We start from the raw sequence: 27,465 nt of genomic DNA, 5'->3' as shown, positions 1-27,465 counted from the left end.
TATCCCATCAAACTAACCTTTTCCTGAATAAAGTAGCAGTCTGGAGGAAATAATATTAATAATCAACTCTCTCAGCAAGCTTTTGATCTCATCATATTACATTATCCAACAAGCGACCGAGAGAGATCCAAAGGGGTAAACAATTTGGCCACTGGTGACTCCTCGCTCTGATTTTCATTTTGCAGCACCCTGAACAAAAATGAGAAAAAAAGGGGCTTAAATAGCAAGGCTCTCTACATATTTCTTGAGGTCAGTCAATTGCTTCCTGTGATGGTGGATCCTTGGTCTGAACTCTGAACTCATCAACACACAAAAGGGATGGCTGCAGTTTTATACGTTTCAGGTTTACTCGTACACAAGGTATTCACGAAACATTTGCACATTCCACAAGGTAGAAAAACGACTGATCAGAAGGGGGACTGGCACAATGGGCAAGTTGATTTATGAGAAGTTGAGAACCACTTGTAAAGGCAAGCAGAGTGAAACTTGTGCTTGCAAGTTTTGCAAGCGAGCCTAGGAAGACTGTGATTTGTTGTGTGGTTTATGCTGTAACAGATAGGGCATTCTTCAACACCAAGAAATTCTTTGTCAAAATTGCTTTTCCATATCCGAATTGCCTCAGCAATTGCACCATTCTGCTAAAAAAAACAAAGGTTCAACGTAATCCTGCCGATATGAAAAATTAATAGATGCAGAGATATAGAGTGAATTCAAACTACTATAAAAATATTTAACGAAGGCTTTAAATTGGAGAAATATATGCAACAGCTGTGCATGGTTTAAAAAGCATATGAACACTGCATGCAGCTGAAGCATAGCATATTTGCACTGTATGTGTGAGCTTCTATTTGCACATTTTAGAATTAATAATGTCAATCAGCTATATTTGCTAATAATGAATAAATATGAGAAATCACAAGTGTGTTTACATCTACTATCAAACAAAATGCAAATGGGATCAAAATATCCTATTTTGACCAATAAGCAAAGTGAAAGGAACATATATATGCCAAGATATCATAATTGTCATACTCATTGTTGAACTTTTACCATAACCATTGAAATCCACCTTTGCCCTCTTAATTAATTCAAAATGCAGTGTATGTTATTATAAAGGTAGTAAGGTACAAGTGAATTTGGAGGATCAGGAGAGCTCTTTAGTTTCTGATGTTTCTACAATTAAATCTCAAACCAATTGTGATGCTAATGTGAATGTTTGTGTTTATAATCTTCAACTAACCATTCAGATTGTTCATACTAGAATAGCTAGATTGAAATCAAACAACAATCATAACTAAAAAATTATACAGATGTAAAACACCAGATACAAATGCAGAACAGACTTAAACAAAATTGAACTAATTCGTGGTAGAAGAAATTATATTTTCATGTCCATAAGCAAACATTTTCTCACCAGACTTCCCATATGAAACTAAATATTGCAGGTTGCCTCTTCATAACTGGTTTCCCTCCTATTTGTTAGAACCTCAAGTGGAGTTTTGATGTGTAATCAAATAAGTTTAATGTGTGTGTCTAAGTGTACAGGGATTAAGAGAACACATACCCGATGCCTTAGGAGCATTGGAGATGGCAAAGCCTTAGCAGAAGACGCAAGCAAGCGAAAAAAATAGCACGGAAAAGGAGTAGAAGGGCTCGGTGTATCTGAGGTATGAGGAGCTACAGAAGAGTGTTTTAGTGGAGCGAAAAGGACACATGGGGAATGAGCCGGAAGGGCTTGATGCATCCGAGGGAAAAGAAGCAGGAAGGAAGATTGCTCAAGGCGACAGGAATTGAGTCCAAGCGACCAAGTGTCTGAAAGACCAGAGAAGGTGAGATCAATAAATGGTAGTACGAAGGTTGGCCATAATCTAGGCGATCGGAAGCCGACTACTGAGTCATCCAGACCGTTGTCAAAATGGATCAGCATGGCAACGTATCTTGGCGACTGAAGGGACTTCCAATCGACCGAAGACCACTGAGTCATCCACAGCCATTATCGAGCCATTGTCGAAACGAATAAAGCTTAAAGTGGCATCAACAAAGATCCAGTCGATCGGACGTCTTCCGAAAGACCGGAAGGTACCACGTCAGCAAAATGTTGAGATAGAGATGGAGTCTCTAAAGGGACTGAAGCTTGAAGAGGAAAGTAGCACACTCTCGAATTCATTCTGTTTTCAGTTCTTTTATTGTTCTTGTACTTAACCACTGTAAGAGATTTCTCCACCTTTGGGACATTTGCAAAGAGAAGATAGTGGACAAGTGTTTTCATAGTTCTTGGACTAGCAACCCATGGGTTGTACCACGTCAGCACAATGTTGAGATAGAGATGGAGTCTCTAAAAGGGACTGAAGCTTGAAGAGGAAAGTAGCACACTCTCGAATTCATTCTGTTTTCAGTTCTTTTATTGTTCTTGTACTTAACCACTGTAAGAGATTTCTCCACCTTTGGGGCATTTGCAAAGAGAAGATAGTGGACAAGTGTTTTCATAGTTCTTGGACTAGCAACCCATGGGTTGTAAACTAAGTATCGAGCCTCTTCTTTTTATGTTGTGTTTATTTTTGAATCGGGTTTTAACTTGCAAGTTTAGCTATTCACCCCTCCCCTCTAGCGATCCGAACCGCTTCTGCAGCACCACTACTATTCATGTCAGCCCACTAGATTATTGCATGAGCACTTGTTCTTAATTGTTCCCGTAGTTTTCATAATTTTCTACAGCAACTGGTTTACTAACAATAAAAAGGGTTTATTGTACGTAGTCTTACCCTGCTTTGTCAAAGGCTATTTTCGAGACTCAAACTCGTGATCTCCAAGTCATACAGCAACAACTTTCCCTTGTGCCAAGGCTCCCCTTCAACTAATTTACTAACAGTACAACTTTTAATTAGAGTTGATTGAATTATTTACATACTCATTAACACTTTAACCTAAACAAGTAAAATGCCTAATTATGAAATGCAATATGCAAAGTTCTCAAAATTTGACACATTTGAAGAAGCTAAAGCATCAAGTTTAATATTAGCACAAGACCTGATTGCGAACAAATGCTGTCAAAGACAGCAACCATTTGCGTTGTTTTACTTCACTAATTCCCAAACTTCTTGCACATTCAACATCCACAGGGCGCAAGGGATAGGAACTTGGAAGGTGAATCACAAGATCCATCCCAGTCTCTTCCTTTTTATAAGTAGCAATTATCTCAGAAGCTGACCTATTTACACTCACTGAGAAGTTGTCATCAGCAAAGACAGTCTCTTTGACCTGTATAAAGAAAAAAACTTAAGGTGTTTCAGAGTGTAAGATATCACGATCAACATACAAATTATATGTCTAAAGGTATAGCACACAAAAGGGTTCTCAAGTTGATAAGTTCATAAATGCATGCATACTCTGGTTCATAAATTGGTGAGGCAGGTAATTTTGTCGAAGAAACCATTTCTGACTTTGAACAAATAAAAATGTTTTCAATAGAAGCTTAAAATATAACTTCAACTTAGATAAAACAATTTTATAAATTGATAAAAAATACAAAAACATAATTGCTGAATGTAAAAAAATGTTAAATTATAAAATTCATAATTGCAAATAAAAAATACAAAATGCATAGAATTTTATCAAATTCCACCCATCTAGAGTCAAGATACGCCCAAAACTGAAATTAAAAAATAGGAAAAATTAAAATGCTGAAAACATGAAATTCTAAAATACAACAATACTATATCATAATACACAATATAGCATTTGTATAAATTATCAAAATATATAAGAAATATAATAAAAAATAAATGTGTAAGAAGAAAATGGAATATGCATATATATATGTAATTTAATCAACTAATCTTAAGCCATGCTTTTGCCAAACTTAAGGAGCATGTATGTAAAATTACAAATAAATGAAACTCTGAAATGATACATTGAAAATAAAGCAATTCAATAACATTCTAAAGACATTACTCAAATTCTTTGGACACACACACCACACACACACACAAAGGAATAGGCTCATTAGCCTCATTGTTAGCTTAGACATCAGGTCATGATTTAATCCTTGGCCCATTGTTGTACTTTAATACCAACCACCAAATATCAGAACATAATTTAACTCATTTTGCATGCACAGTTACAATGAAAAGCAAGTTGCCTTCCTACAAAGTGCTTGCAATGAACCAGTACCTCCGCTGTAATAAAGCAAATCAACACATGAATCTTTATAACTTTCAACAAATATCTAAAAGATCTTGGTATCAGTCAATGTGAAGTTAGAGCTAAATAATAGGATAACATCCATATAGCAAACACCAAATAATTGGAATATGTAATGTATAGGCGTTTTCATCAAATATGTACCACTTAGTTATCCTACATCATCCTTACACTTTCATTATCCAAAAACATATACTTAAGTTTATGTAGCTCTTTATTTATTAGTTCTGGCTGTAGAAGTAATTCTAACTGCATGGATTTTTCATACTGCATCCACAGAATGAGAAGATGATAATGCAAAACTGAGATCTCTTAATACATCTAGAGAACATAAATGACCAACTATCTAATCGAGAATTGCATTCTCCACTCTCTATTCATCAAACTCCTGATAATTTACAAGAGTCATTTGAATTTTAGAAGTTACCACAGCTCTAAATAATCTGAGAAAATCACCACAACCTTCATATTCTATACAAAGGGCTTATACAATGCTTACACAACATGTTTACATAGAATCTGGGATGATGAAGTTAATAAGAAATTCCAGAACGTTAATATACTTTTTGTTAATGCAGTTACCTGGGAAAGTTCATCCAAAAGAAGAGGAGGACTGCACCAAGCTTTTGTAAAAGATTCAACAGCAGATGACAGAGAGCGATCGCGCAGACTAGAAAACCAATTACGAACATAAGAGGGAAGAAGATGAATCATCATTCCATATATTGAACCAGCCAGTGAGGCCATTGTATCAATCCTAACAGGCCAGAGTGATTGTACATATAATTCTAGAGAGCATGTAGTAATTGAATGTCTAGCAGCATTAGCAGCATTAGAAGCTTCGACTGCAAGTTCAATTTCCTTTTTCTTTACATTATTTGCTCCGCTCTTCAAAGGAATATGCTGGAAAATGCAATCTAATATCGTTGAACTAACTGAGTCCTGTATGTATTGAACCATTTTTTCCCTAGCCTTGGATGAAGGAGAAAATGAATTTAGACAAGAAAGCAAAAGCGCCCAGGCTATAAATACATTCACCTGCAAATTGGGGAAAAATTATAGTGCTATATCAGACCAGATTGCCAGAATTCTGACAGATATACAAACAAGCAAAAATCAATTACCCTCTCTTGAGATATCAAGTCCATCTCTGGGAGGTCAGCACTTTGTCTCTGTATGAGAAAGGATATCTCATCTCTCAAACAGAAAGTTTCTTCGGTGGATGATTCCACATCCAATGAGAGTTCTGACTCCATAAATGAGCTACCTTCTCCCTCCGGACTACCTTCTGATGCAACTGACAAATGACATAGAGGCTCAGAAGAGAGAAGACAATAAGCTGCAAACTGTAACGATGAGATTGGTCTTGAGGAGAAAAGAATAGCATACAATGAACTTATGGAATCCTTGCTAAGACCCCAAAGTTTCATTGACTCCACTGCTGCACTTCTCACTAGCTTAGGAGAATTCCAAACAAATGATGCTATCATACCCCAAAAATGTGATTGCATCAGCCTACTTGAAGCAACAACATTCGATAAATTTCCACTACATGAGTTTGCAATAGCCTCACTAGCTCCAGTTGCAAAAAACAAGCGTAAGATACTTGCCATGGTTTGATCTTTCATGTCAGCCCACTTTCCAAGTTTTATGTGATGCAAAGCCTCAGTACTATCTGTTTTTTCATGTTCTTCCGGTTGTGAGAGAAGACGTAATGTAACTAATGCAGCAGTTGATAAATGAAATATCCATGGATCATAATTCTGAAGAGAGATTTCGAGCTTCTTTTGAGTACATTCTAAGCCATTTATAATTGTGTGGTTAACTATTGCATCATCAATGCTATCAGTTATCTCTTCCAGCAACAAAACAGACGACTCCAACCACCTATGTGAATTATCTAACACAAAACTCCAGTCATCTTTATCAAATTTTTGCCAGCAATACCCAACGGAAACAGCTATTAGTTTCCCTAAAATAATCTGCTTCTGATTAGTGGCTGCAGAAGCATCATTTAAGCATACTTGCTTTCTGAATAAACTCAGAAGCAAAGTTGCCTCCTCATTGCTCACATTCCTCAATAAACTTACTTCAAATTTCCCAGTTTCCACTGTTGTCCTCAATGGAAAACATGATATAACAGCCTGGATCCATTCTTCAACGTCTGTCACATGGAAAACATGATGTAAATATAGCACAATCATCTTATATATACAGGTAAACTACGACAAGAAAATGCAATTACCTTGTTCTGTTTTGGCTGAGATTATTGAAGGAAAGGAAAGGGAGTTTTCAAGCCAACTCATGACATATTTCCTTGTTGGGTTTTCGTGTAGAGAATCTTTCGAAATTTCTTCAGTTGTGCCATCAGATTCTGAGTTTTCTAGTGCTGATGGTATAATAATACTTAAAATGAAAGGAAGAATTCTAAGGCAATACTGCACTACAGAAGTGCCAACATAAAGTTTATCCATAAGCTGTTTAAATAATTGAATGGCCTCACACTTTCCCCAGACTTTTTCCTTGACAAACAAAGTAGAGAGCAAGGAAACTAGGCCACGGAGAAATAGATCATTGATTTTATCAAATTCATCATGCAGAACCCTCCATGAATCAAAAGATGCCCAGTGATCATGAGTTTCATGTGTAATAGCTCCATCAATTAATGTGTTAATAATAGAGAACAAAATATTAGCTTCAAGAGTAGAGGTTTCAGTTCTTGCATATTTGCTAAGCAAAGGTAAGAAAGCCTCTGTTGCATTACTCACTTGCCACTCCCATGAAGAAATTATTTCAGCAGCAAGCCACTCACGTTTGTAAGGAGATGAAAATCCTGAAACAACCTCAATGCGCGATGAGCCAATAGAAATCTCTGTAAGACCTGCAATTACCACATCGACTCCAAGTCTTGAAACAAGCTTGTCAGCAAAAGCAACAAAACTGTGATTATGATGTTCCTGCATTATTCCCATCAAGACATCATGTCAATGTCAACTACAGACACTATAACCAGTTTGACAAGAGGATGCAGCAAATGAAATAGAAGCAAAAGGTTGAGCCTTAAAAAACACACTAGAGTATAACCCTACATAAGCATACGTAGAATGGCGGAGAAACATGATATAACTAGCAGTAAAATTCAGTATTAGTTAGTCAAGAGGTATACATTTAAGTACATCAATTATTACATAATTTCAAACAATTGTTTATTACATAATTCAAAACAATTGTTTCAACAAAGTAAATTATGATAAAAGCATTTAGTAACACCAAAAAGTTGACATAAAAGCAAAGACCTTCCCTATTAATCAGAAACCAAAAACACTGAAGTAATTACATCAACAAAACAGGATAACCTTACTCTATGATAATCAGTGTGCCCTATTTATTATAACAATTTACATGTGAAACCCATGGTACAATAAACGATTCAACAAAGAAAAAAAATATTAAAACAAGATCTACACAACTATCTTTTATAATAGGACAAGAATTTACCATTACCATTATTTGGCATAGAAAGGCATTTTTCAGGTGAAAAACAATTGCCACATGGTTATACTAGAAAGAATTTTTTTGAAAAAGTAGGTTCTTGTTTTATATTCTTTCCTTGTCCATCAAGATTCTCAACAGAGAAAATTCACCACTTTATTTATTTTACAAAATAAGTTAAGAAAGACGTCTCTTAGAATTCCTCTCTTCTCTCAAGAATATTTTTTATTATACAAAGTAAAAAAATTAGGAAAGATAAATGAAATCTTCTAGTGCTTTTCATTATCTATCTTTGCATTAGTATCCCACCTTTCATATTTATACATCTGCAAATCCACATAAAAGCTTGTATTTATGGAAAATTTTATCCATCTTAAATGATTATTTCACCTTATCCATATCCACTTATCTCCTAAAAACAAAAAAGAAAGAATGTCATTATGTGAATTGTACCAAGCTTTCCTGGTCTTTCTCTATGATAGATAACTAAGAAAGAGAGGGGAAAGGATTCAAAAATCCTACTTAAAGGTATTAAAGTTAAAATGAAAATGAAAATGCATGACATTGGATAACCTGGTCAGAAGCATATCAGTCTGGCCAGTTATCCAAATTGGTATGGGATAATACCCCACTGGATGACCTTGACAATGAATAACCTGATCAGGAGGAAATTCGCTCGACCTCTTGACACTGTATAACCTGATCAGAAGGTTATCAGTCAGACCAATTATTTAAATTGGTAACAGACAATAACTTTAATCTTTTCTGTGAGGAACTACTTCTTAGAGAGGTTCTAGTTCCCAAGGGAGCCAGGGAATTTGTCTTACATTTAGAACAGTATATTTTATAAGCCAAGGACCAACTAGTTTATAACTAAGGTATGCTAAATAGCAGAATGGTTAAACAATGCACAGCTCATCATAACCAAGTTTCTTGCTTACATCTTAACATTATGACAAACTTACCACATATTTTTTGAATTCCTACCAAATTGTATGTTTCCAGACAAATGACTAGTCAGATTCAGTAGTCAATCATTTAGCATGTATTTTCTCTCAGAATAAAGCAAGTGCCATCAAATTTTGCAACATCTCTTTGCATCACCAACCATGAAAGCCCACTTAGAGTCATAATGCAAGGCAAGAATTATGGTTGCTTGCAAACAACTATGTCCATTAATAAAAGAAATACGTCCATTCAATAATGGCCACTTAGTGTCTTAATGCAAGAATTATTGTTGCTTGCAAACAATTATGCCTAACAATAAAAGAAATAAATGGCAAGCAAAGGGATCAACTCTTGTGAAAAAGTCAAATACAAGTTAAGAAAAACAAAATAGAAGGGTAATGCTATCGTAAGTTCCACACAAGCTTATAAAAACACTGCAAAATTACATATTATGCATATCGAAAGCATGATCTTAGTGTACAACATTAACAGGCATATATTCAAACATCACAGCATCAAATTCTAGCAAAATTATTCCAAGATATATTATACACTCCCCTAACAATAAGAACTATAAAGAATTCTGCTTATTCAGTAGTATATATCATAGTCGTCAAATGTGTTTGTTCCAATATTCAAAGCTATGCATCACAAAGGAAGGTGTAGTTTTTCAGAGCAATGCAAATAATACAAAATAAGTGGCATACAGAATCCTTACATTAACACTCAATGAAGCTGTCCCACGCTGGAAGGTTGCAACTCTGTTCCCACTGTCAATGAGTGATTTAACCCAGAAAGGCCAAGATTTTCCCTCTTGGAATAATTGGTCCAACAAAATCTGCATCTCTTTTCTAGTGTGGCATATTATTTCTGCCATATCTAACACCCATTCACAGAATGAAATAGATTGTTTTGGAGAAACTAAATCATCTGAGTCTAGTAATGCAAACCTTACTATTTTCACTAAAATGTTTTGAAATCTTGATTGTGTCTCGCGACTTGTGTTTTTCAAGAAATTAGGAGTTATCTTACGGCGATAGGCACAAAATTTTCTTCCCAAAGCCAACTTGGCATCAACCTGCTCCTCATTGCCAAGAACTTTAGTTTCCAACAGAGAATTATCAATATCACCAGCATATTTTGAACAATCAAATTTATCATTAGTACAAGTCAGAGCCATCATGCAATTTTCCCAATCAAGAACAAATAGGGTTGCTAAGAGTGAAGAAACTAAGGTGCAACTATCATCAATTATCTTCAAGCAAAATATGCTACCCTTGAGAACTTCAAAAGAAAATTGAGCCATTGCAACCTTCATTGAGAAAGATGCTTCTTGCAGCTTAAGAAAATCATTGTGGTCAGAACCTAGAATCAAAGAGCATGCAAAATGAACCCAATGAAATGATGACGAAGTAAGAAGTGATGTCATTTTTCTCAAAATTCCCTCCCAGACAATAATTAAAGTTTCTTTAGACAAAAAGCAAAGCTGATCATCTTCGGCTGACCCTCCAAGTACGGCACTACATGAAAAATTATCCAAATGAAATGTAAAATAAATAAAAAATTTTTAAAAAAAACATAATTAAAAAAAACATTTTTGTTGGTTAACATTATACTATATTCAGTAATTTGGACCACCTATATGGCCACAGATTGTTACTTATTGATAACTTCTAAAAGCTGATACTCTTGGATGTAGCCCTACTAGCTAAGGAACTGAGATTTTGCCTCTTATGTTTTTTAGAAGCTTGAAAGTGCAGTTAAATGATAAACAAGGTTCAGTTTGCTTAGAGATGACTACTCAAATCAAGTGCATTTCTCTTGGTTCCCATTAGCAATAAAAGTACCCAAATCAGGTTCAGATTCATAAGCATTGAGCTGTCATCCAACTTAAAAAAATTTACTTCAAAGTAGCAAAAATTATACAGAAAAAAATAAAAATAGGATCAGCATTAGCATGGTCATCATACACAAAGAAGAAGGAAAGACATCAAAAAACATAGAGAATGTGTCTTAGAAATTACATGTCAACAAGATGCAGTTGTTACCGATGTAAAAAAAAGAGGATTCCAGCACATGATTAAAGGAAAATTTGGATGATCATATCAACAACTGTGCTTCATTTTGGGAAAAAAAATTATGATTAGATTTATGCTACTTGCAACACGAGTAGCAAAAAAATTATGATTAGATATAAGTAGAATGAAAGAATAAAAAGGAAAAGAAGTTTTAGAAATGTGTTATTAGTATGATTATGTCTGTCAAGCTATGGCATACTCTTGCCCACCCTTTACTCTCTCATTTAAAATAGATTAAATTTGTTTGTATTACTCTATTGGACATCAAACAAACATTAACCTTAAGTACAGCTTAGCCATTTGCTCACCCACATGGATGTATTGTAACACTACCATAATAATATAAACTTTTTGTGTGTTTTTTCCATTGATCTTTTCGAGGATATAAAAATGCAAAATTACCATAGAAATTGAGCATGACAGTTTATCATGGAAGTCTGGTGAGCAAAACTTATTGCAGATGAATTTAGCAAGTCGTGGTGCCAATGTTCTGGTGACAAGCCAAACTTTCGCAGCCTTCCCAGCTTCTTGCTCCTAATTCTTTCCCTGACCTTCCCAATGAGCATAGCAAGCACCTGAATATTACTAATGTTGTCTGAGGTTTCGGTGAATTTTGTATCATCTACACAATAGGTGATGACTGCACACCATTGCTGAAAAAAATAGTCATCTTGAAACAAATCGAGCAGAAAATCTAGTTTTAGATTTCCGAAACTACCAACTCCTTCTAAACACCATGGAATAAAGTCATTATTGAATGTATGAAAAAAATGCTTCGTCTTGGTTTCAATATCCATTGCATTTGGGCTATCAAACTCTGAGAATATTTGATCGGGCCCAAATATTTCAACCAAGATGGACAGAAGCTTGACTGCATCCAGAGAATCCTGCAAAACAACAGATGCCAATAAACATCACCAACGTATGCAAAAGGAAATACCTACGGAGGTTTTGCCAAAGACTTGATAAGCTGTGATCATTCAAAAATAAAAGAAAATATCATAAAATTTAAGTTATAACAACACGAGTGCAGAACTCAAAAGATGAAAATTTTCATCAAGCTTAGTTATCTTAATTCTTAAACACGTACAGATTCAAATAACCGTGGGCTAGTATTCACCGCACTTAATCTATGTTCCAGATTTGGTAGAAATTTCAGGGGGCATTTTATCATGTAGCAAGCAGTAATTTTCCACTGATACAAAATTACAATCCTGAAGACCAACAAAGCCCTTCTGGTAAAGTTAACTGTATCCTCCGCAGAGCTTCAACTAGATGAAAATTTTCATTGGAATGCATGTAACTTGTTTTAGTATCAATACCAGTGTATTGTCTTGACAATAGCCAGAAGAACAAGTTAAAAATAAAAGAAGATCATCATGCAATGCAAACTAGAGCGTCATACAAACCTTACTGTTCTGGAACAACAGTTGTATATTGTCCTTATAGAAAATAGTATCCTGCTCTAAGTAATGGGACACAACAGTAAACAGGACTTCAAATAATATCTTCATAGAAAACAGAAAATACATTTCGATGAACAAAAAGTCAGCCAAGAAAAGGAAATAAAAAATAGATAGTATTTATATATTTTGTCCTGAACTCACCATAGACTTAATCACAGGGAAGGTGGTAAAAAACAGTGGTCGGCCTAAAAAGTGCAAAGGCCAATCATGACCTTTCAGCAAAATACACTTATCAATTAATAGAAAAAATCTGACAATTCTTTCTATACACTCAGGAAAATTTTGCAAGGAATCCCCTTCTCGAATAATTTCAAGACAGTCCTTCTGAAAGGATGTACAGAAAACACTTGTCAAATTTTGATCCTCTTGGGAGATCTCTAATAGAATTCCAATAATACACCTCAATAACTCTTCAGTAAAAAACGCTTGATGGCTACTATTAACTCTCTGTTGTGACCTTTCATGAGACAGCGAACTGCCACCATCAGTTGAGATATCAGACCTTGCTTGTGAACTTTCATCTTGCTTTTTCACGCTAGCTGACAGCAGATAGTCATTCAATAATAGTTCTACAAAAATATCATTTATCAACTTGATAGGAAGTTCACTTTGGTCATCTTTTGTTTTACAATATCTGCAAAGAAAAAAAAATTAAAAAAATATCATGGATGAATATGTCAGTAGACAAAAGTGAAAGATCAAAGAGAAACAAGATTGTAGTAATTTGAGCGATCAGTTATGTAAAGCATATACCTTGATACATGATGTAACACCCAGAGAAAACATTCTTTAAATGCACCAAATAAAGCCTTGCTATCAGCAAGTGAGTGGCATGAAGAATGTCTTCCAGCCCAAAGATTTTGGAAAAAATAATCAACAAATTGCTCGCCAAGGTTTACATCAGTCGGTATTGAATCCAAGAATAGCACAAGTACTGGATATGAAACTTGTTGTGATCCCTGACATCCGTTTCTTAAGAAATGCCAAAATCTGTTGAGGACAACTTTCTGGGTGTTACAATATGACCAACCATTTGGGATTTTTTTTGAAAAAAGCAATAACATATCCCACATGGACGAATGGCAAGATGCATCCTTCTCTTGTAAAACACCAAGTATGGCAATTGAAAGCACCTTCACATTTTCTTCATTCAAGACATGCGGGATATTTTTTATAATGCTAGCTATGATAGAATATGTAGCTGTACGAACACTGGGATGCTTGGATTTCATATGTTGAAGAAAACACTTATGCATAGCAAGCAGATTTTCAACAGAAGACTCTGCAGCAGCCCTTGCTCTGGATATAAGCTTTTGTTCGGGCGAACAATTTCCATTATCAGAGTTTGGCATTTTTACAACCAGTAAAATGTCAATAAGGGTTGCTATTGCCAATAATGAAGATGAAATTGCCTGCAGAAAAGGAAAGTACCCTGAAATGTAGTCAAAGATCATGGAAATAGAACCCAACGAACAAAAGCTAAACAATAACATTATGTTCTAGAGGAAAGATTAATAACAAGAATTGAAAGTGTAGGTAGTAGATAGAAGCCTTGTAAACTATGATAATATCTAAGATTCCTTTTTCGTGAATTGCCTTCTTCATATTTGTGCTAAATATCTATAGCACTGGATAATAGTAATTGATGGCTACATACTTCATAAGTAGCAGAGCACAACTCAGTAACAGGGATTGTAACACGAACATATTAACATTAGAGTAAATGAACAATTGTTAACGAAATAAAATACATCCTCTCTCCAACTAAAGAAGTGGCAAAATATAACAATGCTAAAATCAAATTCCAGAGATCCAGAACTTCCAAAAAAAATGTTACTTGAAGTGTCCTGAGGAGAACATGTAGCCTAGTTGAATCAAATAGTTTATTCACAAATGCACTTCTAACATGAATAGCTGACCTTAGTGAAACAAAGAGGTGCAAGACCATATCAGAATAGCTTGCATCAAGTGCAAGCAAAATTCTACAAATGTCATGTGTGATACTTGCAAATGATAAAAGCAAAAAACACAGTGTTATATGATATATCCAAGAACTAAAAATTCTTTGTCAATTATTCTGTTCCAACAAAAAGAAACCATGCTAGACAATAAAGCTAATCTAAAAGTCAAATATCAATTAATTAGTTGAACACCTGTCATATGCTAAAACAATGTAAAACATGTTCAATGGAAGTTTAATATTAAAATAAAAGGGAGGTCCAAACACATACTCTTTGGTGCATATCTTCCAACTCATCAGCAGGTATGGCTTTATCAAACATCGTTTGTGGTGTTAATTTCAAATTTTCATCTAAATAGAGAAAAATCTCATTTACACAAAACATCAAAGCATCCAGCCTTCGTTCTTGCATTGGAAAGGCTGCCTGCAATAACATTAGCAAAGTTACTACAGAATGAGGGAAATTTAACTAGAGCACAGCTAAAAATCTGTGGAAAATTTAAATATCACTAATGATAGCCTTGAATACAAGGGAGGAAAAAAATTCATAGTCAATCGAGAAATAGCTAAAAAAATAAAGTGAGCCTCTGTAAGCCTGATTTTTCTTTTATCATTGTTAGACATGTTTAGAGTAATCAGTATAAGGTAACTTGCTTGATTGAGGTTTAGTTGGGGCCTATTTGCAATTAATTGGACTTAGTTTCAGTTTAACTGGTGGCTTGCTGTATTTTTAGAGAGTGGATTAGGTTTAGTTTGCCTAGGATTCATGTTGAGCTCAAGTTAAACAGAAACCAGTATGGACGTTTAAAGGATGAACCAGAACTGAACCAATTCAAACCAAACCTACATCAATCAATGAGTCAAAGACAAAATGTTAATTGGATAGGGAAAGTTGATCCACACTCGCAAATCTTAAGGCTCTTTTTACTCTAGAGGAAAGAAGGGGAGGGAGAATATAAAATGATGAAATTACCCTTGTCTCCTTCTTGCTCCCACTGAATTGTTCAACCGTGCCCCACACTATCTTTCTGCAATCATTGCCATTCAGATGTTCAACAACTTGGGTGATAAAGTTGAATGGGAAGCAGTGGTACGCTTGAAGGGCATATTGGGATCGATGGCCCATGGCAGTTGAGATTGGAAGAAGAGGGTTTGTGAGGCGGTTCTAGGAATCAGAGATGTCAGCAGTTAAGGCTCAATGGTATGCGGCTGTGAGATAGACAACATTGCCATCAACGTGTGGGGAGTCAGTTGTGCAGCATCTATATTCCTGCTGTCTTCTTTTACCCTTTTTTTTATTGCTCCCTTCACTTCTGCCCAGTTTTGGGCAAAAGCATTTCAGGGAAAAAGCTCTTTTAAGGACACTACAAGTCACCCCTCCCTGACATTCTGACGAGTTCCTCCAAAGCAATCAAAAGGAAGATACAGGATTGTGTCTCAGAAGTTGTTCCTTGTCATAGATATTATTTTTGTCATCCCAAATAACATAGCCTAATGCCTCCCTCCTCCAAAATCACCAATAATGCTCAATCCAACCCCACTAACAAAGCAACTCCTCTAAGTACACTCAGCAATTCCCACTTTAATTGCTTGCAAGCCTCACAGCACATAGCTCTCTATCCCTTGCCTGAGCATTACAATTTCTCCTTTCCTTGTGCCCACGGCCAGCAACAGCACCACAAACAACCCCACAAACGCAGCTAAATAAAACACAGGTTCCTCCTCTTGCTCACCAGCAATGTTCTAAATGGCGGCCGAGGTGGCCGCCTAGGCGGGAGGTGGGCATCAACCGCACCGCCTTAAGTAAAGGCGGTGCTTTAGGCTATAACTCACCTCCTTCTACCATTGCCATGCCTAGAACTGCTGCCGCCGCCGTTTCACCACCGCGATGTGTCCGGACGCGTCACTTGGGCCGATGACGAGTCCGGATGCATCGCGCAAGACCGGATGCGTCGTCTGAGCCTGGCGATAGGCCTGGACCCATCGCCCGAGCCCGATGATGTGTCCGAGCGCGTTGTGAGGTCCTGGCAACGGATCAAACTCATCGCCTGACAAAAATAGGGTACACGATTTAATTAAATTTTAGATTAATAATTCTAATCAACTCCTACTATGATTGAATTAATTTAAATAGACTTAATTAAAACCTAATAAAATTATCTCATTATATATATATATATTACTTGTTTTGATTTTTTAAATTAATATATATTATTAAAAGTAAATATAAGAATAATGACAGTTTATAATATTATATATAAAAAATAGTAGAACAAAATTCAATCGCCTAGGCAAGGCGGTTGGCGATCAGTCCGGTCACTGATCGCTTCGCTGCCGCCTACCACCATTTACAACACTGCTCACCGGTTACCATGTAGCACGATCTCATAATCCCTTCCCCACTCCAAGGTGACAATTTGTATCTCTCTCTTCTCTTGCAAGAGTTAATGCACAATTGTCATCTTTGTCACATCCCAACAACCACTTTAACCCCACAAAAACGCTCTCCTTACATGTACACCATTAGTGGCTTCGCCAGCAACCTCGTCCCATGTCCGCTATCAATGGTGGCACATGCAGAACATTCTTTCCCATAGCATATGTAATGATTATATGCATGTCAGCATAGAATTATAAAGCAAAAGCCCCAAAAAAATCTGAATAACCTAAAATACCCACATAGCACTCCGTTTAGTAAAAACTCCCAATTAAAGCCCCATAAAAAGATAATTTTGAATTACTCTCGAAACCATATTTCAGTCCAAAATTGTTCAGATCAATGCATGAACAATGTTTTCACCAAAACATTTGTATACATGACTTGTTCTGAGGGTAAGATTGGAATTGCCTTTTGTATGGAGTCCCAATAAGAAATTTGAAGAAAAGGAGTTCGTGTGGATGTTTCTAAGCGCTAGTGACCCTTTTCAAGGCTCTTCCCTAATTAAAAAGAATGATGGGTATGAGGCATGAATTTCAAACCTCTAAAGACAGCCTAGCAGCCAGAGAAACTTCTGGAACTGGATCAAATTGAGAAAACCACCAAGGCCCCATCAAAGATTTCAAATGTGGAGCCAATCCTTTCCTGAATGAATAGTTCAATATTAACAATACTTCAGTACACACCAGAATCTTTTGCAACATGAACAATATACCTAAATACAAATAATTCAAAAACAGGAGATTAAGCATACATTGTTAAGGTACTTAAAAAGGAAAAAATCTCAAACTTTCCAGAAATAGGAATAATTTGCATAGTAGTAAGATGAACAATGTGGACTAATGTGCCAAGATCCTGTATTAACCAAGAGATTAGGCACACACCTAATGTTGTGTTTGAATGAAACAGAAACAAAAAAGAAAAAGGAAACAAACTGAAATAATCAATCTCTTATTTGAATGAAGGAAAAAATAGAGAATTTGTTTGCATCCAATTCCTCTTCTTATTTTTGCATGAACCGGCAAACATCAAATGTGAAATTTAAGTATCCAATAGAAACAAATAGGGATAATTCGATACAAATTCACAAAAAAAAACAGTCCAATGCACGAAGCTCCCGCCAATGCGGGATCCCGGGAAAGGGTCTATTGTACGCAGTCTTTTCCTGCTTTGTAAGAGGCTGTTTCCAAGGCTCAAACCCATGACTTTTAGGTCACACAGCAACAACTTTACCATTGTGTCAAGACTCCCTTTCAATTCGATATAAAGTCACAATTTAAATTTTTAGTTTTCAGTTTCATCAGATCAGATTTCATATTTGTCTCAACACTATTTTCTAGAAACTAAGAATAGATTCTGAAAAAGATGAAAGTTCTAGTGAACTAAGCACAGCCTTAGCAATTCACAAGCTAAATAGGACACCATAAAAGGGAAAAGAAAAAAATATTTCTGTTGTATTATTAATTAATCTTCTTTTATGGTCCGTTTACTTGAAAGAACAGATTCAAACACTGAAAACTTTCCGCTTTTTATTTTGTAAGGAATGATGGATTATTTATCCTTTCCCTTATTTACTTATTACAAAATAATTTTTAAAAAAAAGGACAGCCCGGTGCACGAAGCTCCCGCAATGCGGGATCCCGGGGAAGGATCCATTGTACCCAGCCTTACCTTGCTTTTTGCAAGAGGCTGTTTTCAGGATTCGAACCCGTGACCTTTTGGTCACATGGCAACAACTTTACCGTTGCGCCAAGACTCCCTTTCTTATTACAAAATAATAGACGGTTAAATTTCTGAATCCATCTACGGATTGATTTGTTAACAAATTTTCATCAACCCAAAATTAGGCGGAACGCCTTTCTTTCCTTCCCATGGAGTCTCTCACATCCCTGACCTCAACCTCGTGAGCCGCCGACGGCTTTGCTCAACCGGCCCAGCAAGGTCACTAACATTCATCGAGAGCGGTGGGAGTCCCCGCACGGCCTCTCGCGAGCATGAGCGGCGGCGTCCCCTCACGGCATCTCGCAAGCACAAGAGGTGGCGCCCCCTCATGGCACTTGCGAGTGGCGGCATCCCCTCACGGTCGATCACTAGCATGAGCTACAACGTCCCCGCACGACACACCCAATTGAGACGGCTTGTTTGCTTCGTCCTCACCGGCAAGACTTCCTTGTCCACTTCGTCCTCGCCAGCACATCCCGTGGCACATCTGACTGCAATGACTTCGACGTCCATCACTGACACCTTGAACGGCTCGCACCACTTCACTTAACGGGAAGAGCACGGAGGATGTTGTGGCAAGGGCAGCAGACGGTGTAGAGGGAGGCTCCTCAGAAGAGACAACAGGACGATAGTGGTGGCAGAGAGAATTATTGAGGTGAATCTTGGCGAAGCAAGAAAAGGAGGAATTGTGGATGTCGACGCTTGTAGGGTGAGTGGCGACAGGGATCTTGAGCGCCTCCCTCTACCTTTCTGTCCCTAGGGATTCTTTTCTCTTCCCTTTCATTCTTTTTCTTTTCCCTTCCTTTTCCGGAGAGATATTTTTCCATCGTTGATTCCTTGCCCTCACTCATTCGCCCATCCAAGTAAACATAGCATTAGACAAAAACATTAAATTTACATTTATGGTATTAAAGACCCCTCTATTTCTCTCTTTGTTCCTACAATATAAATATCTGCGTATTCGTAATTTGTTTGACTTAGTTTCATAAGGATGACACTATTATAGAAAAATAGATAATTGAATTTATTTCACTAAGTTTGACTCTTTATTAATACAAGCTATGTTACTGAAGCAAAATGAACTAAAGAAAGTTGCATAATGCCACTAAGAGGGCTACTACAAGGTCAAATGTACAGATGGTTGAAACTAATTAATAAATAGTAATATCAAAACTAATTAATAAATAATAATGCCAAAGTATCTCATGAAGAAAAATATGGGGGCACGTAGAGAGAAGTGAATACCCTATGTGAGCATATCCAACACATGCCTATACAATGTGCTGGCAAAGGTTAGCATTGATACAAAAATTTATATCATAAGACAAACCAGTATGGAAAACCAGATTGGCTGCTGTAATGAGCCTAAAATCCATGTGACTCAACCCATGAAACAGGGAGACTTAAAGGTTTTTTTAGAAGGATGGTGGATTGCATAATCTAAAACATTAGTCTCACTTTTTGTGTTGGCCAATTGGACTGCCAGTTCCTAGCATTTCATCCCATGGATTTTAGTCACGATATGTGTAAAGGCTAACTATACCTTGGCCACTATTTGTGGTCTGGATGCAACCCATGTGTAAGAATTGAGAACCAAAAGAAATCTGAATAACTATACCTTGGCCAGGATTTGTGGTCCTGATGCGACCCATGTGTAATAATCAAGACCTATAAAAACTAATCTGAACATCTAAGGTACTTGCTGACCAATGTAATATCAACACTATTGGCCTGCAATTGATATCAATGTATCAAACAGAATCACAAACCCAACTCGTCTATTACTTTTAATACAAACGTACATATTAGAAAACAATTACGAATATATGGATTGGTACTTTGCTTTAGCTTTCACTCCATAAATTGATTCATAAATAATAAAATACAAGAATTGAAATTAATAAGCATTATGAGTTACTCATGAACCACCAAACCAGTGCAAACCTAATGGCTGTAACAAGAGCAGTCATTGTGTCATGCGTAGCTCGGCGGACCTCTCTATTAAAATCATGCAATAACTTCCTGTATTCAAATGCCTATAAAAGAATATCAGAAAAAGCATTTGCTGTCAAATAAGCCGGGTAGGAAAAAAAATACAAAAACATTTACTTTTAGTGAGACAACAGTACAGTTGTGCATATCATCCCTATGCAGTATATATTAAAATAGAATCAGAAGTGATTAAAAAGTGTACAAGCAGTTGGAAGTGAGAAAAAAAAATTGTTGCTATCTAGGTAAAACTGTAGATAATATAGGAAGCAACATCCCAAGGGCAAAAAGATAATGACTCATTAAACAAAGTGCTTAAGAAAACATGAACTTGAATCATTATTAATGAATACAAAAGTAGTAACTAGACAACATAACATGGATCACATAGAAGCATACTCCAACAATTAGGAATGGTACACCATGTAATTATAAATCAATTTCTATAAAACATTAAGTACATATAAATATCTAGTGTCATGGCATAATGATCTGTTTATTTGTGTATCACCAATTCCAAGAACAAAATTAAGTATCAGATAATGATTTGATACTGGTATGCTTCTATCACTTAATTTACAATGGCTAAAAGTGATTGGGACCTACAATAAGTAATCACCAGAAGACGGTAATAATCTGCTAAGGATGAAACGGAACTATCACAATGTCTTGTTAAATTACTAGACAAAAAAGACCATCAAGTTGCTAGTGACCATCAGCCGATCAGGTCAACCACTGAAAGGCTTCGCTAAAGCTTAACAAATTATAAAACAGTGAAGTTGATATAACTGTGATGTGTTCATACCAATTAGGAAGAAATTCATTTTGAATATGTGTTAACTGGCACCACATAGAGAGAAAGCAAGAATGAAGAGAGGACTAAAGATATCCCTTCGATGCTAAAAGTCTAATTAAAACCAGAACAAATTGAATTTATGTCAAAACACTAAAGCATCCAAGAAAATGCTAAAAGTTACTAATGTTGCTCAAGAATGGAGGAAGAACTATACCCACTGTGGAATAATCTGCACTAATTCTTCAGTAGGTTTTTCCTTAAAAAGAACTGCCAATGTTGTCAGAGCTTTTAGCTGCACAAAGAAAATATGTCAATAAGTAGGCTATAAAGTTTTTATAAATATCAAAACATCACATAAGCAATGCAAACCAATGACTTATCAAATATCAGTTCAAGATTTACATGGATGGTTGCCTAAATGTGGAAGCTATCTCAGTCTTCTAATGTTTCCACTGTCCACACTTTGGCCTCCGCAAACCAAACTTCATTTCACCACCCTCATCCTACAATCAACTCCTCCATAGACCCCTATTCTTTGCCCCTCAATTTTGTGACATAATAACAACTCACCCACACCAATCAGCATTAGCATAGTGAACTAGCATTTGCTTAATCATTTGAAAAATTGAGTGATTCTTTGGCAGGTTATACTGAGAAAGCTCTACGAATAGTATAGGCAATACATAATTTTGCAAGCATTTCAAAATAATAATGAATTGTCTTTTTGTTAAATAGTTATGAATATTATTATTATATCGCATCTATCTTCTATAATTTACCATTACAACGTCATGTGTTCGTGCCAAAGTTTTTTAATCTTTTAAAGATTGACCGGCTCACTTATTTATCTAACCATGTCACTAGTATTAGCACACTTCAGAGGCCACTCACTAGCTCTAAGATCAACTCAAATGCTTCAAAGGAGTTTTCCTAACCAAAAATTATTTTTGTAAGAAAAGGCCTATCTATGGAATTGCAAGACAGAATTGTCCGATTTAAATAGACACTTGTTTGTGTAGTATAAGTCCAATTTCCAATGGAATACCAACTATAAGAGTTTTCCAAATTTATAGTTAAGTCATCTTACACATGAAAAAATGCAACATATAATAAATGGACATCCAACATGGGTTATGAACAAGGAGAAACAATGGAATTATACTCTAAGCAAAATTACATTAAAGAAAGTAAAAAAATAATTTAAAATAATAATAGTCAAACTTGATCAAAATTTTACACAGGTATGATAGAAATTTATATCAAAATGGCTGATAAATAAATTCTATGAGAACTTTGCGAATGAGGATAATGTATTCCATATAACACAGGACTATGACTTCCATTGCAATTGACAATAAAGATGTCCATGAAAAAGATGGAGAAAAACTTAATCTAGATGTTCTTCAGGAACAAAGCCCCATTAAATTACCTTTGTTGTTGGATCTTTCCTTCCAAGCCGCTTCAAATGTTGTGTCATTTCACTGTCAACATCCTGCCATAACAATTTATGGCTCCAATAACCAAGCCTGGATCTTATAACTTCTAATGTGCATATGACTTAAGAAATTTGAAAGAGAAAGCAATGTATCAATGTGTCATATAAGCTGGTGAATTCAAACAGAAACAACTGGCCATCTAGATAAGATCATAGAATGACTCGAAAGGCTTCAAATTCCTCAATAGAAATCATCGTTCGTACATTTGTCTTCAGTTACAAAACCATGGTTATTTATTGAACATCAACAGCCCCCCAATAAGATGGATTTCAATCTGTATAAGATATCTCAAATGAAATCTATGCACAATTTGTTGATTGTGCCACTAAGAACATGTGATTGTAGAATTTTATGTTTAATTACTGATAAACAATATATATTTGTCACCTGGAGGTCATGGGTTCGAGTCACAGAAATAGCCTCTTGTGATGTAAGGTAAGGCTGCATACAATAGACCTTTCTGGGACCCGCATTGGAGGAAGCTTCGTACACCGGACTACCCTTTAAACAATATATATTTGTTGGACTACCTTTGTGTTCTTTTAGGAATCAATTATTAGCATTGGAAACAGCACAACGTCATAAATGGTCAACTGATCCATGACTGGCACACTATATTTCCATAAAAGCCATTGTCGCAGTAATGTAATTCCAATAGTACTGTAGACTTTTTATGACTCGTCTATATGCATGCTAGTTCAATGGTTTAGAAGTTTTTAGCAATTCTACTTAAAGTAGATCATTCAAAACACATTTTAGAATATATAAGAGGACAGAATTCATAGAAAAAGGAAAGAAAAAGTAACACTAAAATAATTTTTCAGGTATAAGACAGGTTGAACAGGGACAGCAGACACATATTCACTCGATGTGCTTCAATAATTTATTTGTCCAATTAGTCAGTACACGGATATAAAATCATACCAAATATGCATACAATTAGATGGCTAATCATCTAAATGAGGTTAAAACTCTAGCAATGAATTAAAAAAAACAGACAAGTTAACCAAGACTGCCCAAAGCTGAGAACAACATACCAAAAAGGCCACAGAATCCTCAGCTGACGAAGAGGAATCAACTCGAGAACTCCCCAAGTAACCGCCGAATCCAACAGTCGAGACACCCGAGGGCAGCAAAGAAGCAGCCGAGCTAAACATGACCACAAGGAAGGAAAGAAAACAATAAGAACAATTAAATCCTCAAAAGACATTGGAATCCGACACAAAAATAAAAACAACAACTTGTAGGACGTAGGAAGGGTTAAACCTGCTGCTAGAAGGACGCGACTTGCTCCTCGCACCATCACCCTTCGGCTTCCCCATCCTCTACGGAGGTCACGCCCAGGCGGCGGAGCGAAGGCAAAAAAACCCTAGAAGGAGCGCGGACCCAACGGCAGAAGATTTATTCTTCCCGTCGGAGAATTGAGGACGAAAGTCGGCTCTGGCCTTAGCACGACGAATCGGAGCCCGGAGCGTAAATGGACTGGGATCGGGCTACCCTCTATAGTGGGCTGGGCCATCGTTATTTAAAAAATGGGCCTGAACAGATTGAGTCACGGGACAGGGGTAGCACGGCACGTTACAAACCAGCTTTATATTTAAAATATGACTATAGTGGACTGGGCCATCATTATTTAAAAATTGGGCTGAACATCTTGGGTCACTGAACGGGCTTAGCATGACACGTGACAAGCTAGCTTTAGTTCGCGCCCGTCCAGTCATCCTTAGAATCAGATCTCCTAGTTGTCATTTTTATGGATCAGGAAATAAATCATATAGAATTATGGTCAAATCATGACCGCAATTCAACTGTCACAATTGATTATGATTCCTTTTAGATTCATCGTTAACTTAAAATTATAGTTTAAGTCAGAATAGATTACTAAAAATTACCCCGCTTAGGATCTAATAACTTAGATATTTATCCATCATCCTCCGAATGACTTCAAATCATAATGTTATATGATCCATGGTCCAAAAAAACATATAGACCATGAGATCTGATCTCTAACGTCGTTTAAAGAATCTCTGCACTAGATTTCCTTTATAAATTCAGTTCTTGTAGTCACATGATTTCTAAAAATAAGTCTCCTCGGGGCGGTGCGATGGTTAAGACATGGGGTGTTGTCACATGAGGTCTTGGGGTCGAAACTCGGCGTGACCGAGCATAACCTCCCCCATGTCTTGGCCATTTGCACTAATGGCTAGTAGTCACCCGTGATTTACCTCCTCCGTGTTGACCTAGGGACGGGTTGGCGGGGGGGCGCTGGGGGCGAGCGATTTCACCTTTTGCCACATGATTTCTAAAAATAATAATAATAATAATAATAATAATAATATAAAATAGGTGAGGAGGAATCACATGCTTAGGGCATAACCGCATAGGTTATTTCTTATGGCTATGCAAGGCTCCTGTTACTTGATTCCATGATTTTTAATATTTTAATATTATTTATATTTAATTTTAAAAATCATTTTAAATTTTAGATTATTTAAATTTTATTTATGTGGATTTTTTAATTATATATTTTGTTTTTAAAATTTAATCAACTTTTTCTTTTTTTATAATGGATTAAAAAAAATGCGCCTTAGAACATTCATATTAATTATTCAGTTACTTACATATTTTCTAAATTTTATATTTATAAATAATATTTTCTAACATTTAGGAAAAAAAATTATTCCTTAAATATTATAGAAAAAATAGAAAAATTAATATATATATATATATATATATAATATTGAAAAATAGGATATCACATATATTGGTTCATTTAAATGTACTTTGCTTGTTAAATAGATATGATCCATTCAAATGAATCAATCATCATTTATGATTTATTTTTGATCCATACGGACAGACATTCCATCTGAAAAAATAAATATCTAAACTAAAAATAATAATTTTTTTATCCTAAATTATCAGATAAGAAAATTAAAATAGTATCACATATTATATTATTTTTCTCTTTTACTGTTAATTTGTGTCAGAACATCATTATCTGAATCTCCATTTCTCACTTGTTTTTTTTTCCTCTATGTCTTCCTCGTTTTTCTCTAGAAGTTCCTTATCTATTCAACGCATAGCAAAATAGTAGTCATTTTAAGCACCAAATCAATTCCTTTTTTGTTACAAAAACCAAAAAATGACCACTTTAATATTTTTTAATATAAATTTAGATTTTGCATTTGAGATGTAATTTTTTTTAATGCATGGATAATTTATAGAATAATTTTAAAATTAAAATTCAATATCTTAAAAAATTAAATAAATTAGTAAGTTTATTAATTAAAAATATCATTATCAAAATTTGATATGAAAATTAATTCATAATTTTACATAAAAAAAATCAGAAAATTAAATTTTATATAAAAACTTATTTTTAAAAATTACTATATTTTTATTATTCAGTCCAGATGTCAATCTCAAATCCAATGTACTATGAAAAAAGAAGTTTTTCTTTTTATCAAAAATCTCATTTTCTCGTTCCATCTTCCTCGACAAGAACATAATATAATATTAATTTTTTTAGTATTAAATTAATTTTTATTATCTTATTATCTTATTATTTTATTAAAAATCTCCCTCCTTTATTGACTATTTTTAGTGAAAGCTAAAATGAATTTACGTTAATATCCTTTTTTCTATTTACATTAAAAATAATTCCAAAATTTATTAGTAATTCCACAAGCGAAATAATTAGTTATCTAGAGTTCGAGACTCAACTGCGGCATATTATTATGATTTTTTCTCATCATTAATTTTCTCTGATTGTTTTATATAAAAAAATATAGTTCTTTTTAATCTCACATCTTAGAATTGACAACACCATGATCAAAGAAATTTCTATAAATATTTTAGGTCGACAATATTAAAAATATACTTTTCTTAGTTTTTTTTACTAAGATAAGTATAATATTAAATTAAATTAATTTTTTTCATAGGGAAGTTTACACTCGAAAATCTAAATAATTATGATTTTCAAAGACCCAAATAATTCAGATTTTTAAAAGTTAAGTACTTTATCCTAATGACTCTACTTTAGTATTTTACTTCTAAAATGTTTTAATTAATATAATTTAATTATAAATGATATTTCAATGTATTATAATATAATTTCATTATAAATAGTATTTTAATGTATTATATTATGTATGATGACTAATATAAATAAAAAAAATGACCCCTTCAAGAATGTCTTAATGCTTTTTAATCTATAATTTAGATTTTGCATTAAATTCTTTCTTTAAATAATTTATAGAATACTATTAGCATAGTTTTAGCAGAAATATTTTAAAATTAAATTAATAAAGTCTTCAACGATATTTTTTTTAAAAAATAAAGAAATAATAATTTTATTAATTTAAAAAATATTACGCCTGATCGTACGAAAAACCTTTATTTATTTATTAAAAAAATATTTCCAGGACGATTTAATTAATCCAATAAAAGAAACAGCGAACCGAGCCGGGCACTCGGCGAATCACGTGGCGGCGCTGCTGCAAAACTACAAAACGGCAAAGGCATTGTCCCTTTCCTTTGTTAATCAAGAATCGACGTTTGAGTTTACCCGTCCGAACCTCACCATGTCGACATTTGTGAGCCCCACCCACCCCGTCAACGCCTGTCTCCCCCATGCCACGGCGCTCCAGCTCCAGCGATGAGCACATCATGTCCTCATCCACGGGCCCCGAATAGGTAATTCCAATTAATGAAATAATTAATCGCGTCGGCCGAATTCAGACGGCCGGTCGAGCTACGGTGGCTCTGTCATTTTCTCATATCAATCTATATATCTCCCAAAAGTAACGAGAAGAACAAGAAGGAGGAGGAAGGATGGGGAGCATATGGGAGGAGGTAATGTACGCAGTGATTGCGGTG

General features: G+C 35.3%; 1 protein-coding gene across 3 annotated transcripts; it reads right to left on the bottom strand.

Moving 5' to 3' along the window:
* Window positions 1–24,039, bottom strand: LOC121974475 (E3 ubiquitin-protein ligase listerin-like). Of its 3 annotated transcripts, XM_042525553.1 has the most exons (16): window positions 23,851–24,039; window positions 23,622–23,733; window positions 22,518–22,580; window positions 21,303–21,380; window positions 20,248–20,339; window positions 17,124–17,226; window positions 14,416–14,568; window positions 12,938–13,596; window positions 12,326–12,818; window positions 11,121–11,605; window positions 9,359–10,160; window positions 6,446–7,157; window positions 5,325–6,364; window positions 4,783–5,238; window positions 3,028–3,258; window positions 1–635 (listed from the first exon to the last, which is right to left on the bottom strand). In XM_042525553.1, exons 1-16 carry the CDS (start codon window positions 23,904–23,906, stop codon window positions 408–410), a joined length of 5,763 nt encoding a protein of 1,920 aa, XP_042381487.1. In that variant the 5' UTR covers window positions 23,907–24,039; the 3' UTR covers window positions 1–407. The 3 variants fall into 3 exon arrangements, with proteins under 3 accessions (XP_042381487.1, XP_042381488.1, XP_042381489.1); XM_042525554.1 differs by lacking the exons at window positions 23,622–23,733; window positions 23,851–24,039 and having other exon boundaries at window positions 21,307–21,380; window positions 22,518–22,579; XM_042525555.1 differs by lacking the exons at window positions 17,124–17,226; window positions 20,248–20,339; window positions 21,303–21,380; ... (1 more) ...; window positions 23,622–23,733; window positions 23,851–24,039 and having other exon boundaries at window positions 12,938–13,616; window positions 14,416–14,553.
* Window positions 24,040–27,465: the final 3,426 nt, after the last annotated feature.

The sequence above is a fragment of the Zingiber officinale genome, chromosome 4B (assembly GCF_018446385.1).
Source record: "Zingiber officinale cultivar Zhangliang chromosome 4B, Zo_v1.1, whole genome shotgun sequence".
In the NCBI taxonomy this organism is placed as follows: Eukaryota; Viridiplantae; Streptophyta; class Magnoliopsida; order Zingiberales; family Zingiberaceae; genus Zingiber; species Zingiber officinale.
The sequence above is the reverse complement of the archived record's forward strand: the minus strand, read 5'-3'. Positions and strand labels throughout refer to the sequence as shown.